Source organism: Aptenodytes patagonicus, chromosome 6 (assembly GCF_965638725.1).
Source record: "Aptenodytes patagonicus chromosome 6, bAptPat1.pri.cur, whole genome shotgun sequence".
Lineage (NCBI taxonomy): Eukaryota > Metazoa > Chordata > Aves > Sphenisciformes > Spheniscidae > Aptenodytes > Aptenodytes patagonicus.
In genome coordinates, this window is record NC_134954.1 from 13,345,060 (window position 1) to 13,365,722 (window position 20,663).

The 20,663-nt window shown below is 46.0% G+C and overlaps 1 protein-coding gene across 1 annotated transcript; it reads left to right on the forward strand.

The window, feature by feature from the left end:
* The first annotated feature begins 204 nt into the window (after positions 1 to 204).
* On the forward strand, positions 205 to 19,949 carry EIF2B5 (eukaryotic translation initiation factor 2B subunit epsilon). Its single transcript, XM_076341222.1, has 16 exons — positions 205 to 357; positions 1,630 to 1,754; positions 2,481 to 2,666; positions 2,763 to 2,940; positions 4,020 to 4,100; positions 4,855 to 4,932; positions 5,013 to 5,325; positions 5,955 to 6,100; positions 6,408 to 6,546; positions 7,185 to 7,286; positions 7,926 to 8,033; positions 8,918 to 9,008; positions 9,765 to 9,888; positions 15,294 to 15,419; positions 16,949 to 17,059; positions 18,149 to 19,949. Exons 1-16 carry the CDS (start codon positions 205 to 207, stop codon positions 18,212 to 18,214), a joined length of 2,127 nt encoding a protein of 708 aa, XP_076197337.1. The 3' UTR covers positions 18,215 to 19,949.
* Positions 19,950 to 20,663: the final 714 nt, after the last annotated feature.

The window sequence follows — 20,663 nt, forward strand, 5'->3', positions numbered from 1 at the left end:
GAGCGGGGCCCCGGCCGGGCCTGCCCCGCCCTCCGGGGCTCCGCTGAACCGCCCGGCCGCAGCCGCAGGGGCGGGGACCGGGGTCGCTGCCAAGCCCGCGAACGCGCGCCGCCGCCCCGCGCTGTTCTGTCCCCGCCGAGCTCCCGTCGCCGCTTCCGGCGCGGACCCGGAAGCGGAAGGGGGGAGCTGAGGCAGCGTGAGGAGATGGCGGCCCGCGGCACCGCGAGGCGGGGGGCTGGCGCGGGGGCGGCCCGCGGGCCCGACCCGCAGGAGGAGCCGCCGCCGCCGCTCCAGGCCGTGCTGGTCGCCGACAGCTTCAACCGCCGCTTCTTCCCTATCTCCAAAGACCGGCCGCGGGTGAGAAATCCCCCCTGCCTATTGCCGCCTCCCCCGGGCCGGTTCCTGCGGGGCCGCCGGTCCCGGTCTCCCCCGTCCCTGGGGGGCCGGAGCGGGCAGGCCTCCGACGAAGGGCGGAGTGCTCGCCGGCAGCGACGGTCGGGCCGGCGGTCGCGGCGTGCCCGCCGTGGGAGCCCCGGCCTGGGTCGGGAGAAGGCGACGCCCCCCCCCCCCCCCCCCCCAGCCGCTCCCGGCAGGTCCTGGGGTGCGGCTGGGCCCCAGCGTCCGCCCAGGGCTCGGGCAGTCCCCGCCGCCGCGGCTTTTCCCGCTTTCCCCCACGCTGTGGAAGCCTCTGACCGGTTGTCCTCGCTTGTAAGAATTTATATCCCCCGCTGGAGAGGCAGCGAGGATCTAATTGCTGCATTGGTGCCGTTTGCTTTTCCATACGGCAAGGCAAACTGCGCTGCTTGCTTTTCATCTGTCGCTGATGCAGGAGCGGCAGCGGGTTTGGCAGGCTTATTTCTGATAGAGGAAAGAAGCAAAATCTTTGTCCTTGCCAGCAGTAATGGCTAAAAGAATATGGCCAGAGAAATGGATGGGGAAAGCACTTTAATTATCCGGATCAGAAGGTTGTATGTTAAAGGAAAGAGCGCTTCTGGAGAATTTAGGTCTGAACAATTATCTTACCTTGTTTGCTGATTAAGCGTTTGTGGTGGTCATAATTACACACGCGAGCTCAGGCCTGACACAAAACATCACCAAAAATGAATTAAAGAATAGTATGAGATCACTCAGTTGTGAATCAGTAACTTGGTTTAAAAGTGTGGCTTGAATCTCAAGAGAATGCTCACTTTACTTTAGATTGGTTTGGTTTTTTTTTTCCTCCCCTTCTTTAATTCTGGACACTCATATTCCTGTGGCTTCATCATTCATGTCTGTCAGGTTTTTCTTGTAGCAGTTAAAGCCTGAGTCAGGGAATCGGCACTCTGGGATGTTCTTTTTTTTTAAGTCTCTCTCACTTATTTGAGTCATCTTGAAGAGTTTTTTGTGTGATAATTTCACTTCTTTCATGCTTTCTTCTATGAAGTGAGGATCTGCCCCTATAGAAGATCAAAAACTAGCTCTTACTGTTTAGATCAACTTTGGAAATTCTTGATAAAAGGAGGTAGAGCAGTTATTTGTGTTATCTTTCTGGCGCCACTGATGATACGTCCTCAAGCTGGAAGGGACTGTTGCTGATGTTGAGGTACAGAGTGTTTGTTCAGCTATCTGTGTGTCTTTTTTTATTTTTAGGCTCTTTTACCTATGGCAAATGTGGCCATGATTGACTATACCTTAGAGTTCCTAACAGCAACTGGAGTGGAAGAAACCTTTGTTTTCTGCTGTTGGAAGTCAGCTGAGATAAAAGAGCATTTACAGTAAGAATCTCTTCTTCTTTTTAGCGTTATCATGGAAAGGATTCTTCTATCCTCCAGCAAGCCTCAAAGGTCTCACTGATCCTTCTGATGAAAACCACGTGCTAGAGACTCACTTTCAAGAGAAGTCTTCTAACACATCTCAAAAAAAGACCATTCCTCCTGTGAAGGAGTGTGGTTGTACAGTGTATTAAAAGGGTTGAGTGTTTTCGGACTGCATTTGTATTGGCATTTAACTTTTCTTGTCTAAAAGCAGGGGTTTCCTGGGTAGCCGTGTAAATTAGAAACCATCCTTTGCATTATGCCCTGTCTCGGTATGTCGTGCAGCATCTGGAAACAGCTCGCTCAGACAGCACCTTTGCCTCTGCATGCTGCAGGTTTGCAAGCTAAAGAGAAGCATGCAGTCTTTTCCCTGCCTTGAGGTACTGCTTTCCGAGGAAAAAAAGTTTGGGTTGTGTGTAGCTTTTCCTTCTCCTTTGTCAAAACTTGGCTCAAGGTGGAGTCGGGTTTCCTAAGTTTCCATAAGCTACGGTCTCAAAGTCTAACCCTCTTCAGTTCATCTGCTGTGTGCAAATGAGCGTACCTAAGCCTATTGATAGTGGGCTCGTTGTAATAGGATTCTCCTTGCGTTCCCTGACAGATGTGGCGTGCACTGGGGCACTGTGTCCTACTGTGTTCTCTATAGGAATATCCTCTTTATGCCTTCCTGACATACTTTTCTCCTTCCAGAAAATCCAAGTGGTGCCGCCACACCTCTCCGAACATGGTGCGCTTTGTGACTTCTGACCTGTATCGCTCCCTTGGTGACGTGCTGCGAGACGTTGATGCCAAGTCCCTTGTTCGTTCCGACTTCATTCTCGTCACTGGAGATGTGGTGTCCAATTTCAATATATCCAAAGCCCTGGAAGAGCACAAGTAGGTGTTGAAAGAGTGTACGCTTGCCTGGTGTGCTGAGACGCTGGGCTGTAACTCTCTGAAGAGTGATTTTAAAGTTCTGCCCTTCTTTTTCAGGTTGCGTCGTAAGATGGAAAAGAATGTTTCTGTGATGACAATGATATTCAAGGAGTCCTCACCTGGCCACCATGCCAGGTGCAAAGAGGATGACATTGTTATTGCTATGGACAGTGCCACAAACCGTGTCCTTCACTACCAGAGAACCCAGGGGCTGAAACGCTTCCGCTTTCCTATGGTGCGTCTGGAACCTGACGGGTGGAAAAGGGCTGCAGTAGTGAAGCAGCCCACCCCAAGGAGGAGGTCCTCCTTGACTGAGGGCTGGGGAACTGTGCTTGCTGCTTCTTTTGGAGGAGCAGATGATAGGAAGTAACTCTGGGTAAACTGGCTTTTTTTCCTTTAACCTTTATTTGAGGCTTGGTGAAATTGTGCTGGGACACACATGTTTGGGACTCATTTCAGAGTTTGAAGATGGGGCAGACATATTTCTCACAATTCAGTTTTTGCATTTGTTTGATTCCTTTTCTCCATGTGAAACAGGGGAGGTGGATGATTTGTGCTGTCTCAGGGGTTCCCAAATTGGGATGCATATTCCACTGTTGTACACAAACCATTTTGAAGTGGCACTGAGCCTGGCACAGGAGGTGGAATAACAGCAGGTGCAAGGAGTAGTACCTCTTATTACCTCTGCCTGTACTGTTCACCTAATAAGGTAGTAAATGCTCTGTAAATGTCTGTGGAGGCACTTTCTCCAGTGAGATAGAAGGACCTTTTTCTTTTTTTAACTCAGAACTAAGCCTGTGATTATATGACATTTTCATCCCCACGTCAGTAGATTATTTTTTACCCTCAAATGAAAGCACAAATCACAGTAGGAAGCCAAAAAGGAAAAACCAAAACAAACAAAAACCAACAACATCAAAAAATCAACCCACAGCTGTAAAAATCCACTAGGGGGTACGGAAGCTATGAATGTTGCATTTTGATTTATTAATGTTCTTTGTACATTTGTAGCTCCCAACGACTAAGGTAAGGAGCCTCCTGGAGGAAAAGTGATTGTTTGAAGTACAAGCTGTTTCTTGGAGAGCTGCACTGTGTAAGGACGAGGGCAGTCTCTGCTGACTGACATGCAGCTCTGTGTGTGACCAGGCTGTGCCTGCTAAGCTTGTGTCTCAGTGCAGATTGTAGATTTCTCTGATCTTCAGAACTTCAGCTAGTTTAATAGTTCAGTCAATACTGCCCCTGGCTTATTAGAAGGCTTTTGGGGTTCGGTACTGCGTGAGGCATTCAAATCATCTGAATTTTTTCCTCTTTCAGAATCTGTTCCAGAACTCTATTGAGAACGTTGAAGTGCGTCATGACTTGCTGGATTGTCATATCAGCATCTGCTCTCCACAGGTGAGCTCTGCCCTTCTGAGGGTCCAAAATTCAATGTGCATTGCTCCCTTTGTCCTGCTGGTGTGCAGGGGATGCATGTGGCCTGAGCATACTAGGTTTGGAAACCAGAGCTCGCAGTTGTGCTCAGTGACTTGAGCCGAGAGCCTGAGCAATCACGTGGCGCTGCTCTGCGGACTGTATGGGTGCTCAGTCTGTATCTGGCATCCACTGCTTGAGCCCAGGCAGAACTAGACAGTGGATGCATCGGTAGACTGGCTGATTTGGCACAGGATGAAACTATTCTGGAAAATAAGTGATTTCACTTTGAGTGTAGTAACATCTGTGGAGCAGAGGTGATGGCTATGCTATGGAAAAGTGTCAGTACTTGCAAGCTGGTACCATGTTAGGGTAACATTCAGGGTTATTCCAGCCTAGGCTTGCTGGCATCTCTTCCACATCTGATAAAGCTGGTCTACAGCCTTCCTTTGGGAGTGAAACTACAAAGTGAGGCTGGGCAGATTGCTTGAAAATGCTAAAGCAATGTTTTGCCCCTTCTGAAAACCAGAATCTGTTCATAGTCTCCGTTAGGAGGAGGAGATGGGAAGGTCAACACTCCTAGCAGAAGGAATCAAAGCTTTATTCAAGGCAAGAGCATCGCTTTCCTATGCTGCATTACTCGGCACTCTGAGAACAACTGAACAGCCATTAATTTTCTGGCTTCCCTGGCAACATTTTCTGCTGACTATATTATTTCCTTATATTTTATTCCTGGCAGGTGGCTGAGCTGTTCACAGACAATTTTGACTACCAGACACGGGATGACTTTGTGCGTGGTCTGTTGGTGAATGAGGAGGTAGGGAGAGGGTTGTTACAAGGGAGATCCTATTACCTTGCATTAGAGAATCTTCTGACACGCTCCTGCCTGTCTCCCAGGTCCTGGGGAACCAGATCCATATGCATGTAACAACAGAAGAGTACGGTGCCCATATATGCAACCTGCTAATGTACGAAGCTGTGTGCTCTGACATCATCCGGCGCTGGGTTTACCCTTTGACTCCAGAGATGAACTTCACCGATGACAAGAATCAGAGTTACAGCCATTCTAAACACAACATTTACCGAGGGGTGGATGTTAGCCTCGGCCACGGCAGCGTGCTGGAAGAGAATGTACTCATTGGGCAGGGAACGGTCATCGGCAGCAACTGCTCCATAACAAACAGCGTTATTGGGCAGAACTGTAGGATAGGTGAGTATAAGAATGGGGGACATGCAGGCCTTACCAGGCAAGGGCACAGGTTGTTGGGATTTAGTTTTTAGAGTGCATTTGGCTCCGAGAGAGGATGATGGGTGGGTACTGATTGACTTCTAATGGGAAGAAAGGAGAAAAGCTTGGTTTTCCAGCAGAGGAAATAGATTAAAGTTTTCAGGGTACCATAATGATGCTGAAAGGTGGAAGGCACTTCATCCAAATAAGTTGTTTCCGCAGTAGAGAATGCATGACCTTTACTGATCTAGAGTTATCACCCACCAACATCCTGCAAATGAGGGACATCTGTCCCTGTTTTTTTGTGAGCTGCCTGGTACTCCTTCTTCCTACTCTTGGCTGGAATTTTTTTGTGATTTGGCTGTATCTGTGCAAAACCAAGACGTTAGTTGTTACTGTCAACTTGTTAAGTCTGTAGAGAACAAACTTGTCTTTTAGCTTTGGGTAAGAAGTGGCCGTAGGCCTCTAAGGCCAATTTTTACCTTTCATCTAACATCCATCATGCATCAAGGGCATTGGGATTCAGTAAGATGCTTTCTAGCGGACTCAGCAGTGTGGGAAAGCAGCAAACTGCCTTGCTCAACATATTTGTGCTTGGTGATGTATAACAGGTGATAAAGTCATTTTGGACGGAGCTTTTCTCTGGGACAGAGTACACATAGCAGATAACGTGGAGATCTGCCATTCTGTTATCTGCGATGAAGCTGAAGTGAAGGAGAAAGTAAAGCTAAAGCCCCACTGTGTCCTGTCTTCTCAGGTGAGCTGTATTTGTGTCTGTTCTGCTTTCTGCCTTTCTTGGCAGGTTACTAGACTTACACTAGACCATACCAGAATACAGGGCTGCTCCAAGCCTTTTTGCAGAGGTGGGGCGTATGCTACTGCTCCCACCTTTTTCTTCCTTTTGTTTGGCTAGGGTAGTATGGTATGTGGTCTAGCACTGCTGATGTCTTCAGTTATACTTGTTAGTATAAAGCTTGTCTGGAGCAGCTGTTGTCCCTGCTGGTGGAGGTACAAGGGGGCAATCAGGGTATTTCTTCATTAAGATATGTTGCACATATTTGCAGGTAGTCGTAGGTCCTGGCATCACTCTTTCTGAGGGCACAGTGATCTCTCTGCACCCACCAGATGAGGAGGAAGAGGAGGATGACCAGTTCAGTGATGATTCTGGCGTGAACAAAGAGGAAAGCAAAGTGAAACTGAAAGGTATGAAAGTCCCTGGCTCCGTGCACTCAGGCTATGCAGAGGGCTTTGCCTTCCATGATCTTTTGGGGGCTTTCCCCTCCCCCCATTCTGGACTCTGCAGTGCCAGGCTGGAGCTTAGTGCTGCATTCAGCTTGGAATGTGTGTGTTTTCAGTAGGGCAAGCAAGGACATTCGGCTCAAGTTGGACAGTGAGGTGTACCTCAGTACCCCAGTATTAAAGTCTTTGGAGACTCAGCCATTTTCCATTTTTCTTAGAGTAGGAGCCTTGTAGGAGACAATAAGCTGAAGTTGGAAGAAATGTTCAGTTCAAGGTGGGTTGCAAGACCTATGTTCTCGTACCTGGACTGTGTCCAAGGACTTTGTCCTTGTGAAATACTGTTTCTACCAGTCTGGGTTTGTTGAGGGATCTAAACATGGTCAGCTGAATGTTGCTGCAGCTGAATGGGAGGAGTAAGTCAGTCACTTGTCAAGGCAAGTGAGAAGATAAAAGCTGAAATCCATATGCATCTGCAGGAATCCCAGCTCCCACTCGATGAAGGATATTTAGGGGCAGTAATACACAAGTTATACCAGTCTATTTCAGGTTTGCCTGTAAGCAGATCCAGTACATCTACCTCCTAATCGATGTTTCTTTTTCAGGTTACAATAAAGAGGATGTAGGCTTAGAGGGCAGAGGCTATCTCTGGAAAGCAGATGACAAGAATGAAGAGGATGAAGAAGAGCAGAGACAAAGCCTATGGGGTGAGGAAAAGTTTAGTGTCGTCACCTGGGGATGGACAGACAGACCTGTGTCGGGGAAACTGGCTGAGTGGGACACTGATAATTGTGTCTAGAGTAAGACCTGGGCTTTGTGAGGCAGACTGGCTCCAGATAAGATATGTGTATCGGCGAGAGGTGAAGGCAGGTGGTGGACCAGATTCTCTGTCTTCCTGTGCTCTGTGGAAGATGTTTGTTACATCTTTGACTTACGCTAACACACACAGCTGTCTGTGCTGCGAATGGCGCACTATGGGATACCAGGCCCTCCCTTAGAGGGAATATGCTTTGGCTATTCCGGGTACTGCTGGCTCCTTTCCTGCTAGTGACAGTGTCTGCTGACATTGCTCCCTCATGAGTCAGCAGTCTGCGCAAAATGCATTTGCTTCTGTCCCCGTCCTTCATTGTCTGCCTGCAGACTCTTAAAAAGTCCCATTATCCTAGTGCCAGCTGTAGCATTCCCTCTGCAGCAAATCTAATCATCTGGACCTGTAAGTAGAAGCTTCCTTGCAAGGACAGATAGTTGCTAACTTCGTTGGGAAGTCCCTGGGACACCTGATTCCTCATGCATATGACAGCTGCAGCTTTTGAGTGTTGAATGCTGCATCTTCTCTTCTTCATCAGGCCCAGCTATGCATTCAGAGGAAGAGAGCGAGTCAGACAGCGACATGAGCATGGGCTCTGAGGAGCCAGACAGTCGGGCAGCATCCCCTCAGCTAGATGACATCAAAGGTGAGAGAGAGGCTGTTAAGAAGTATGGTGAGTCTGCAGATGATGCAGTGAGTGAGATTTGTGCTGCTTTCTCTAGGTATATTGGAAAATTTGTGGATGTCTAATAAGTTTGTTTCCTGACCTCACTTCCTGTATTTTCTACAGAGTTCTTTAATATCCCTTGTATTGCTGTTGTGTTAACCCAAGGCAGCCAAGGATAAGAAGCTAGACAAAGATCCTTCATCTTTCTCACTCCTCATCACCGGGCCTTCATGAAAGTGACCTCCCTGAGTTGTCTGTTTAAATGGCAGTGCCATTGCCATTGTGTGAAGGTCCAGCAGAGTTTCCCTATGTGGACAGCTTACTGCTGTAACCATGCTGGAGAATTAAATGTCCTTGTAGGAGCTGCCTCTTTTGGCAGATGTTTTGGTTTTCTCTTTTGTTGTGTTAAGCTTACCTGGATTTGAAAGGTGTTCAAGCTAAATTGAAGAAAAAAAAAAAAGCCTTTTTCACATTAAAATGTCTCCCCAAAGGAAATTAAACCAATAAATTTTAGGTTTGAATTCAAATCTTTGGTTAGGGGAAGATGAGGTTTGTCTGAATAGGAAAAGCTAGATTGTGAAAGTATGATAGAAACTGCTCTAAAAGGTTGCAGAGGTAAATAGCTTTGTACTGGTTTGCGTGGATAGATCAATGATATCTAGTAGGTCGTCTCCTTTATTTGAATTATATTCCACTATTTATAGGTATAGTTGATGTGGGTTTGTGCCAGCTTATGGAGAACAGACAGACATCTGTGTCAGAATGCTTCCTTTGTTAAGGGCATAGTTTCTTCCGTAATGAACAGTTTGAAGAATCCGTGCTTTTACCTCTCATGTCTAACTACCTGTCCTTTCTTTCATTAGTTTTCCAGAATGAGGTTCTGGGTACGTTACAGAGGGGCGAAGAAGAAAACATTTCCTGTGACAACCTGGTCCTGGAAATCAACTCCCTCAAGTGAGTGTTCCCTTAGGGATGCTGTCCCTTATGCTGAACAGTTGGGTTTGACAGCAGATTTAGAAAGAAGAGGAGAAACCATGTGGATACCCATGTTTGATTGTTAAACATTAATTTTATCAGTATAGAGCATGAGAAATGCAGATTAGAGATCATGACTGAATGATGACAGGAGTTGATGGAGAGCGCCAGCTGCATCTATAGCATCCTCAGTGGTTAGGCTTTTCCTGCCCCAGTTCTGTAACAAGAGATTGAATTGCTATTAAGTAACTGTGGACTGAAGAGAGCAAGCCAGTTCTTGGCGCAGACTGCCTGTAAGTTCATGCAGGGGCTGCTGCTCTCTGCATTCCGGCATTCAACCAGCTGCCTGCAGCTGGGGCTGTGCTGTGGTGTGGTTTGTCCACTCTGTTTTACAGCAGCAAGTCTAGAACACATAACACAGTGCCTTTTACCTAGTATTTCTCAAATACAAACCTGTTTCCCTTCTTTTGTGCAACAATATGCCTACAGCACTCTAGTAAATGTGAGGGTGCTGTTCCATTGTGATAGCAGATTTTCAGGACTTGTGGCCTTATGCAGGGCCTGATGCAATGCAAGGTGGTTTTATTGCCTGAATATTTGGAAAACCAACCAAACAAATAAAAAACAAGTCTGGAAGATGAAAATCAAATTTTCTGCTGTATCTCTGTGAAAAGCCACAGCCTGCAGAGATCAGATAGTGTGAAATGTTGGGGTTTTTTGCCTTTTTCCTCACAGGTATGCATATAACATTGGCCTGAAGGAGATGATGCAGGTGCTCAGTAAAGTGATCCTGGAGTTCCCACTGCAGCAGCTGGATGCAAACCTGGACTCCCAGAACTATTTCTCAGCGTTACTTCCCGTGAGTCCTGCTCCATTTGCCTCTTCTTTGGGCTTGTCTACTAGTGTGTAAGAGTCTGTCTGGATGCCCCAGGTAGTTCCTGGCTGAGAAGTCTTTTTGGTTAAGCCTGAAGCCACTTGAACTCCTTGAGTTCATGAGCCTCTCTGTCTTCTATAGAAGAAAAAGTGAACTGAAACTATTATACCTGCTTGACAGAACTCAGCTGAGACTGTAGGTGTGGGGAGCTCTACTTCACTACCTATGGTTGTTTCTGTTTCCCGTGTGTGATAGTAGAAGTGCATCACTTGTAGAAGAGAAAAGAGAGGACTGTTAGAGATGTCTTTACAGGCTTGCATTCCAGGAACCCGGTTCCAATCCATCGTAAGCCCTGTCCCTGGGGCACCAGGGAGCGGTTCTCTCCCAGTGGGATCCTTTCCAAGGTCTTACTTGTCTGCATGCTGTAACTGGTGCCAATTTTTTTCCAGCCAAATGCAAAGGCACAATATTGTTGTCTTTGAGCGAAGATACAGAGTTCTGTTATGTCTCTAAAGAGACGGGTTGTATAATTGGGTGAGAGCAATTTCTATTTCCTGACTTAAGGGAGACAAAATAGGGTAGGATCTGCTTTAAAAAGCAGGCAGTCTTATCTTAATGGTTTTGTTGATCCAAGCTGAAACCATTGTAGTATTTTTGTCTCTTTGCTATAGCCCATTTATGTATTTGAGTTTGCAAACTCCACAGGTTACGAAGGCGCTCTTTCAGAATGAATGGGTCTGACACATGTTTGGGAAGGACTAGTTTAATTGTTTTAGGAGATGGAGCTAAAGAGGAACACCAGACACCCTCATAATCCTTTCTCTGAGGAAGTATGTGCTTTCAATTGATGGGGAGGGGTGGAAAACTAATTCTTCTTTATGTAGGTGTAAGTGTGGCACTTAATTAATCTCCTGGACGTGTGGAGATGCCTTCTGTAGGAAATGTCCATGTGAACTGATCTGTTCATCAGATGGCTTAGTGAGATTTTGCTGTTCACTCTGTTTAAATTCTGCTTGCTTTTGTTCATTTTTCCAGACTGTTTTCTTGAATAGCATGTCCTGTCCTGGAAAAAGAGAATTGAAGGAGGAGGACTGAAGAGAACATTAGAGCAGGTGTTAGACTCTAAGTGGAAAGCAGTACATCTAGACAACAGGTTATGTGGAGTTGGTAGCTGTGTAGGATGGTTTGTTTTTTTTCCAGCTAGGATATGGCATCTCTTCCTGTCTCCCAGATTGGGCTCCTAATCTAGCATGAGTAGGACAGGAGAACTTCACTGCAGCACCCAGTCAGAAGAGGTTCTAGTCTGAGATAAAGGAGATATAAATGCATAATGTTTTGCGTAATTGCCCCAAACCCCTTAGAAGCTAAAGACAATGGAAGTACATGAAGGGCTTACCTTTGGGTAACTTTGTCCATATATATTTCATCATAGGAAAGCTGATGCTCGTGTTTAACAGCAGAGACAGCAAATCAACTCACCTTTAGTGAGAAGCGATAATAATCTAAATGTAACATTCAGGGTGGCCATGCCCTATGTCGTGGACAAGTGGAATTTCTCTAGACAGGGAATTGTGTGGCATGTGCATTTATGAAACACAAATTATCCTTAGATTTATCAAAGAGAGCCAAGTGTCAAACCAGTTGACCATCATGGCAGCCAGTTTCTCCAGATGATCCTTTGTAAAGAACAACCAGGACGTTTCTTAGAGAATCCTTCTCTGGGACAGTTTTGTGCCTCGGTGTCTTTACTGTGTGCAGAATTGTTGCGCTGGCTTTCTGTGCTGAAATCAGCAGGAAGGCAGTATCCTGGTGAGGTACACTGTTAATGTTCAATTGCACGCATGATGTTAAGTCACCGTTACAATAACCCAATATTCAAAGGCTTATTAAACAGACATCGATGGTCTTCCTGGGCAGCAGCTTTGTGTGTATTTACCAGCAGTGCTCTGAAGAGAGGAGACCAGTTCTTCGGGCGGAACATGCATGTTTGTACAGCATCTGAAGCAGTGGCTTTTCTGCAACTTGTGGTTCCCTAGCTAGTAAAAAGTACACTCCATTAATTTACTAATACTTACTTACACCCTGAGAATCCCAAGCACTAGCTCGGTATAGGTTAGTACATAACGAAAGCATGTAGCTGCAGTGTGTAGCTATGCAGCTAAAACTGCCTCAGTCAATAGCGGTATTAGGCTGAGATCTGCTTATGATGGTTTACATACGGCAAAGTGTTATTTTGTATGAGATGGGGATACTTGCATTCTGAGAGTGGTGAATATCAGAAGCCCACTGAACTTTACACAACTGTTTTATGTTTCTCGCTCTCTTTGTAGCTCGACTCTGACTAAGAGATGCTGAAGGAAGATGGGTTGCTTGTGTAAGAGTGATGGTAGAGCAGTCCCAGACAGCTCAGGAGGGGAAATTGTGGAAATGCCATAGTTATGATGTATGGTTTGACTTGAAACCACAGTATGTGCTCTGAAGTGCTGGCCCCTGAGCATGAAGCTCTTAAGTGTTGCAGCAATTTTAGGAAACAAGCATCCGGTAAAGGATATGCCCGTGGGTATTTTTCAGATGGAACATGGAGGTTTGAGAAAGAGTTATGCAGATCAACGTATGTCAGGCATCTTGTTCGGCTCTTGAACAAGTTGTAAAGCAGAGATGGTACAGAAAACCAGACCTTTCCTAGAACTGTAGACATGATTTGAGCAAACGTGGCTGAAGCTGCTGATAAACTGAAGGCTGTGCTTCTGTTGTCACTGAAGCAGCATCAAACAAGGTTATGTAGGTGAGGATGTCTAAAGGGAGCCGGGGGAGGCAATATAGCAGTTCAGTTTGCTGAGCTGGCCAGTGTCTGCACTGGCGCCTGGCAGCTAGTATGTGTGATGCACCTCTTCAGGTTTCTGTCAGGGAGCCTTACTCTTTTGTCATGTCATGCAAGCAAACACAATATGGGATCGCTTATTCAGGGACCAAAAGGATCTCTGCTTTCACTGAAGCAATTTATGGTGATCAGCACAGATGCTGTTATGGTGTAAGAGGTCGGAAGTATAGCTTTGTCCCTTGTGCCTTCATGATGGTGTTCTGTGCTGGAGGTAGGGGTAAAATAGGCCTGGTGTCAAGACTGTCCTTCTGACAAAAGAAAAGTGGATCACAAACCTCTTTGAAGTTGAAGTTGATACAGCATCACTGACCAGATCTGATGAAAAAGGAATCGACCTGTCAGAGGAATTTGATTGCTTTCTCCAGACTGTAGATTGTTTTGAGGAGTTACCCGGGTAGAGTCAAAGCCTGGAAAGTTATGATATTGTCTATAGGGCTCTTTGTCAGGTACCTTTTCACATTTTTCAGTCTTTTATTCAATCTAAAATAATTGCAAGCTTCTAATTCCCCATTTCAGATTTTCATGAAACTCCCAAAACAGCCTCTCTGGTCATACAGGCTTATAGGCATGTTTTTGCTTAGGGGCTCTGTGGGGCTGAGCCCTACTTTCACCATTAGCACCAGTTACAGTACGGTGCACGTTCTCGACCTGAGATGGTATATTTTTTCTTCTTTCCCTTTCCCAGCAATAGGCATACTGGATTGAGTCCTGGGGTTGTGAGTGTTTATAGCTCTGCTTTCTTTATAAATAACTTGCTTTCAGAAACTCAACAGCTTCTGGTTAGAATTGTGCCCGCTTATGATTTAAAGGCATTAACAGAAAGGTATTACAAAATATTTCTTAGCCCGGAAGGAACTTGCTAGTAGCTTTACTACATTTGAGGTGAAGAATTCCAAAGGATAATAAAAATGCAGGAGATGGTTGTAGAGGAGGGAAGAGTGTTTAGGATTAAGCATTTTGCTAAAGGCTAAAATACTTTCTGGAAATATGCCATGCAACCCTCAGTTTTTTGTTGTGATACCATGATGATTAGGATCATTCTGTGCTGTTACTGTTGTTCCTTGAGCCAGTCGATGTACTACTATACAGATCAGTTTGTTTGTACTAATCCCCTTCTTTGTTTCTGCTTGAGCCATGCAAATTCCAGCATGGTTGCATAGCAAGTATGTCTGAAGAGGTGATGGAGTATAGTACTATGGAGTAGTTGAGCGCTATTTCCTAGTACAGGCTACCTTTGGTAGTCCACGCTGGCCTGGGTTCTTGCTCCGCTATGTGTCCTGGAGCTCTCCCTCTGGCAGGGCTACTGCCTGTTAACAACTGTCCCGGACAGAATAATGCTGATTAACCCTGAATGGTGACTCAGAGCTTCCTCATCACACCCCAAGCCCCTGTGAATTACCTATTTCCCTTCAAAACAGACCAGATGCGTTCTCTAAGGAGACGCTGTTGAAGGCACAGCAAAACAGTATATCTGTACGGGCATGCCAGGGATGTAGTTGCAGGAATGCCTGCTGTTGAATTAATCCATTTAAAAAGATGTGGAACTCTGATTTAAATTTCCTACAATGTTTTTGTAGGATGGTCTGGTCATGATATGGCCAATGAGGAATTTTTGTATCTTACCCTAGTTCTGATACCTTTTAAAATTGTTATGGACAGGGGTCTAAGTATCTTTATTACCTCCTATCCCAGATTCAGGTCAGTCTGTGCTTTTTTACAGAGCTTTCCCTGCTGCTTGCTTTCCACATATGTACAACAAGTGAAAGAGCTGTGGGGGACTCGGACAGAAATACTCTTTGAAGAGGCAGCACCAAAATCATTAAACTAAAGACTTCATAAAAAAATAAACCTTGGAGGAGAGAACTGAGATCAGCTAATAGTGTAACAACTTCTTGCCCTTCATCCTTCCCACCTATTCCCTGCAGCAGGCTCCAGGATCCAGACAAGCCTGTAGGCACACAGCAAATATGTGACTTGCACTTAGGGGCTGCTCCACTGCGTTCCTGTTTTGGGGGTGGCTATTTTGCACTGTCCACTTCTACTCAGCTGGTAATTATCCCAGCACTATCTTTTTCTCTTTTTTCTTATTTGCTCTGCTGCTTTGAAGGAAAGTTCCACTGAAATGTCAGCTGCTCTGGGGGAGGAAGGTTTGAGTAGCATGTATGCACCTCTCCTTATCGGTCTGCTGTGAAGTGATTTTCTTTGAGTACCAGACTCCATTAAACACGTTTATTGTGATAATCTAGTATTCCATCCAGAGAGGCAAAACCAAGAAAGCTAACGGATATCCTCAAAGCTGCTTAGTAAAACCAGGTTCTGTCTGCACATGTGAGACTTAATAGCATCTGTTTCATGGACAGAGTGGGGCAAATACATTAAGTGGTCAGCTGAATGGTTTCTTAAAATGCTTCTCTGGGTCAGTTTCTTAGTGCAACACAGCTGAGAAACAGGGCTGAGTGCACACATCCATCTCATAGCTCAGGAACTCTTCTGTGTTTTTCCCCTGCAGCTGTTGAAGAACTGGACCCCGTTGTTTAAGAACTACATAAAACGGGCGTCAGATCACTTGAATGCCTTATTTGCCATTGAGGAATTCTTCCTGGAACATGACAGTCTCTGCACGTCAATAGCTAAAGTGAGTATCCGCTCCCAACTCTGAGGACCTGTTTTTGCTAGATTCATGGTGAAGTGCATCCTATTTGCATCATTGCCTTGTCTGCATTAGAGGAGAGAATTTTGGGGCCTCAGTGGAGAGGGTGTATAGAAAATCCGTCTGTAACAATTGCTTTAAAAAAAAAAAAAAATCTATGCCTGCCTGTGCCTCTGAGGGAGCACAGCTGAGGGTGAGTATTAATTACCAGCATGCAGCCTGAAGGGAGCTATTATTTTGCAGCTTCTAACCTAGATGCCCTTGTTGTGTGATGCTGGAAGAGGCGAGGCCAGAGGCTTGTTTTAGGAAGAGCTTTATTTCATTTGCCTCTCCATGGTCCCTGGGATTTAATTGCCAAATGGTTTACCCTATTTTAGAGTGCAAAACAAGTAAAGCTGGGAATAAGGGTGGGATTTCTTATTCAGGCTGAGCTAGTTACGAAACTGAGAATAAAGGGGAGCTGACTTGTGGCTTATTACCTATCTCCCCACTTCTGAGAGTTTTCAGTATATTCCTCCTCACCCTCCTTCACAAATATTTTGTCCCTGCGTTCTCTCTGCCCTATCACACTGAGAGCATTTGACTTGGATCGCGAGTCTTTCCTTTAGCGGTGTCTCAGGAAGCCCCTGTCTCTCTTGGAAGAGCTCTCCTAGAGCCTGCTTAACTCTTGGTTCCTCAAGAAAGAATAATCCTAACTTCTGCTATCAGTGCTTCTGGCTAATGGCAAACCACTTAGGACTGGAGCCAAAAGACTTCAGTTTGGTGAGCCAAAATGTCCTTGAATTACAGCAATTGTTTGGCATGTGTCCATTGTTCTAGGGGCCTGGGTTTCCCTGGAGGCTGGGAATTGAAGTGACACTTTATATTTGGAGTTGGCAGCCAGCTTTGTCAGTGCTGTGCCGCAAGGAGACCGACCGCAAAGTGCCTGCTCTGCTTGAGCACAAAGGCACCCTGAGAAAGCATGATTGCATCTTACCCTTGCTGCACTGGGCAGGAGTTTGAGCTGATGAATGACCAATTGCTTTGACGCCTGCCATAAGGCACTTTCAAGAGAGAACTGGCAGGAGGAGGGAGCCCGGGGCAGAGTTGGGTAGATTCATGCTCTTCTCTGCACATGTCACTGTTGTGTGTAAGTGGGCCTGCATAAGAGTTGCTTGTTAGATCTGCTTTAGGGATGGGTTTTGGGATGCTTTGCTTTAAAAAGAGAACTTGAACTTGCATCCTTTGTGGCCCTTTGTTGCCCACAGCTCTCAGTCATACCCTGCATCCACAGAGCTGAAGCTGATGGGGCTTGAACTTTGACTCATTATGTGTCATAGCATCTAACTGTCAGGAACATAAGGCTTGGTAGGAGAAGCTCAGTTATTTTTAACAATAAAAGCAAAATGAAGCAGACTGAGTGCCTTCTGTTGAAGATGGAGCTGGGAGACACAGATTATGTGCAAACTTTGTGCTTGGACATGAGCTAGCCCCAAAAGAGTTTATAGAGAGCCCTCTTTTTCTAATCGACGCAGGTGTTGATGACATTTTACCAGCTGGAAATTCTGGAAGAAGATGTAATTCTCAATTGGTTCTCTTTGCGGGACACGTCTGACAAGGGAAAGCAGCTTCGTAAAAATCAGCGGGTAAGTCCCAAAGGTGTTTAAAGGAGGGGCGGGGGGAGAGAGAGAGACAACAGCTGCTAAAAGAAACTTTGAGTGGAGTTCAGTGCTACTGTCGCCTTCTGTGGAGCAGCTGCCATTACACGGTAGGCCAGTAACGCACCAGTGCATTGAACACGAAGCAACACAACTTTGTTCTCCAGAACAGACATTTCTGCGCGTTCTGCCATAATCATCCTGTTTGGATGAGGAATGGAGGTAGTAGGAGAGGGAGATTGTTTTTAGCGGGCTCTCTGTAGCACGAGGCCAGCACTTTCTGGAGTAGCAGCACAGCTTCTCTAAGCCAACACCCATTTGAAATGGGCTTTAGGCCAATGCCCTGTGCGCTGGCCCCATGCAATTCCTTTGAAGCTTTCATTCCTGGCTCACCAGTCCCTTCGCATATATTTCTAAGCGTTTGCTGTACTGAGTGGTTTCATTTGGCTTGTGTTGCAAGGAGCATAAAAACTTCCACCCTCCATCAGGCAGAACTTTGTGCTGCAGTTTGGCTGAGCCCCGTTCCAGTCCTCCTCCCTGGATCTGGAAGAGGAGCAGGGGAAAAAAGCCATCTCTGAAGAACTCCAACTTTGTTTAAAACCTTTGCAAAGTCAGCTCTTAGTATAGGTCAGCAGTGCTTTCAGCTGCTTATTCGAGCCCAGTTAAAAGGTAAAATGAGCTGCCTTCTTTATAGCAATTTCTCAGGGAGTAGGTTTTTCCCAGCAGTTTTCCTAACATGTCTCAGCTAAGGTGCAGCTGTCATCTCTTCTCCCTCAAGCTCTGAAAAACTCTTGAACTTCTGTCTTTTTGCTGAGTGTTGTGGGGATTGTCTAACTGGAGGAATCTCCCTCAGGAGTCTAATCAGTCTGGGTTTGTCCATGGCATCCCAGTTGGTTTTCGTCTAAACTTTTGTCTCTCTCTCTCCCTCAATCTGCCTCTGTTTCCGTGTCTCCTAGAAATACTCTTTCTCTTTCTTGTGCATGATAGTGGTGCTCACTGACACGGTGTAGTTGTTGAGCATTCCCAGCGTCTGTTTGGTGTCACTTGTTACCCAATTACATTTCATTCTCCCTGCAGCTCCAGAAGTTTATCCAGTGGCTGGAGGAGGCAGAGGAAGAGTCGTCTGACGGCGACCAAGACTGACATGGTGGCTCGGCATGAGAAGGGGCACTCTCACTGCCTTTCTGGGCCGAGTGGGCAGGGCAAGATCAATGCCAGTGCATGGTGTGTAGATGTGGGGCCTGACATCGAAGTGACTGACAATCCCATCATTAATTAAGTTGTGTGTTCCCAACCTTGCCACTTCCCTCCCTCCCTCACTTGCCCAGTGGCACCTTACATTGGATGGTTGTAGCCCAGTGTAAAAAACCATAAGGGAAAAACAGGAGGTGGTGATACCTAGAATCCCTCTGGAGCCTGGATATGATATACTATACTATACTATAAGCTATCTTTTGGGAGGTCCTTGTTACTAATACAAAGGGAGGAACTAGATGCAAATTCATACAACGCCCTTATAAATCTAACCATCGGGGTTGTGGAAGAGTGGTCATACAGCTAAGTTATTTGGAGTCATTGTTGCTTGTGGAGCTAAGAGAACTCCTGCTGAAGAGACACTGGCAAGGTTGGTGCGTAGGAGCACGTGGATTACGATCTGGAGTGCAGGACTGGGATTCGGGAGTTCCTGTGCCTGGAGAAGACGCAGTTGTCTGAGGATGCCCAAGGCATTTTGCAGCCTAGAAGGCACTTCTGTGATCTTTCCAAAAGGGAAAATCTCTTGCCATCTGCCGTGCTAGGATCTAACACAAGGTTGCACAGTAGAGTTGGTAAAACCATGTGTTTCCCCCTTCTGTAGAACGGGGGATAATACGTGTTCAGTTCCCCCTGCGGGGGTTGGCTAATAGTGGATGTGCACTAGCCAGTGAAATGCTGTATGGATCACCGCATCTTAGATGTGATCTGTCTTCTGTGCGTCCCCAGCTTAGCAGACATGTCTTAGAAAAGTGTCTGTTTCTTTATTTTTTTATGAAGAGGGAGCAGAGGTGCCTGGCTTCTCCTGCTGCACCAACTACACCTGAGTTTTGCTCTGGGGGCACTGGCCGCACCAGCTGCTTTAAGGAGGATGCAAGTTCCTAAGTTTTGCTCCAGTGTGAAAAGGAGCAAATGGTATTTCCTTCAACAGCACATGCTTTGTGTTTCCACATGATTTCAGTTATAAAAGCTTGCTTACTTCATGTCCTTTTATTTATTTGAAAACTTCCCTTCCCTCAGACAGCAGGAAAAGTGCTGCAAACCCACTGTAAAGTTCAGCAGCCGCAGAGCAACTCGGCATGCAGCAGGGAGCCAGTGTGCCTCTGGCACTTTGTTGCCAGCACGGACAATGTGTGGCAGCAATAAGGCCTTTAAGAAGAGCTTTCCTGGAAGTGTCACTGTGCTGTGTTCTTCCCTGCTCTCAAAGAACAGAGCAAAAAAGGCACGGTGAGAATCAGCTTGTGTTCATAGGTGGGTTATTTGTTGGATGTGCTGACCTTGCCTCTGCCCCTTCAGGAGGAGCATGGAATAAATCCTTTGCGGGGGGGAAATGCACTGGAGCTGCCCACTCGGGATATTTACTTGGCCGTTCCGTGGTGCCACAATTGTCAGTGAGGGGACAGCGTTGGATGCCGGAGACCAGGGATACTGCCTCTTAAAAACTGATGTTGAGGCAGGGCGATCTTGTGCACTCAACACTATCAGTTGCCAGGATTGTGCATAAATGTGCTTGTTTTCTGACATTGCAAACTCAGTCTTGTAAATGTTGGGGAAATAGTTGGTATCTGAATTTTCTGTATCTGCCAATATTTAATTCAGGGAGCAAATAAAAACTATCCTGGTGTTACCAGCTTGTTTGCTTTGTTTGACTTTGAACTGTATGCCTCCAATTGTGGCACGTGCCTGAGCAGGGCGTAACGGGTAAGCTCAGTAACTCATCGCTACTTTTTCTTCAAGAGATTTTAAGCACATAAGAGGCAGGTAAGAAATCAGCACACCATTGAATTGGTATAAATGTTCAGTGATAACTCATGACTTCACTATTTACAAGTAGAGAACAGTTTACTAAAACTTCTGAACTTAGAATCCTGAAATGGGTGAGGCTTGGTTTTGTGCAGGATTATGTTGCAAAGATGAACCTTAAATCCTATGAAACCTGTTATCCTTTGCCATGAAGAGAGTTAGTGGGAATGTTGGCTGTTAGGTACTGCATCCGTGCCCTCCTGATGTTGAGGACTAAGAACTGGCGGAGAGGGGGAAGGACAGCTACAGAGCTCTTAAGTAAAACCATTTACAAACCAGCTGCAAGACTTGGTAATTTTAAAATCTCCTTGGACATCTTTCCTTTTACAATGTAAAGATGGCTTTAAGAATAGGTTTAACTTGTAGTTCTGTAAATGGCTCGGTTTTGCCAGAGGCTCTTGATTCTTTGTGCCAAGTAACAATTCCACTTTTGTTTTTTCCACATTCCTTCCTCCTTTGCTCCATAGTAGCCAACTTCTTCATGGTGTGAGCTGCCTTCTTACGCAGGGGTTAAGATCCAAGGGGAGAACGTTGCTCT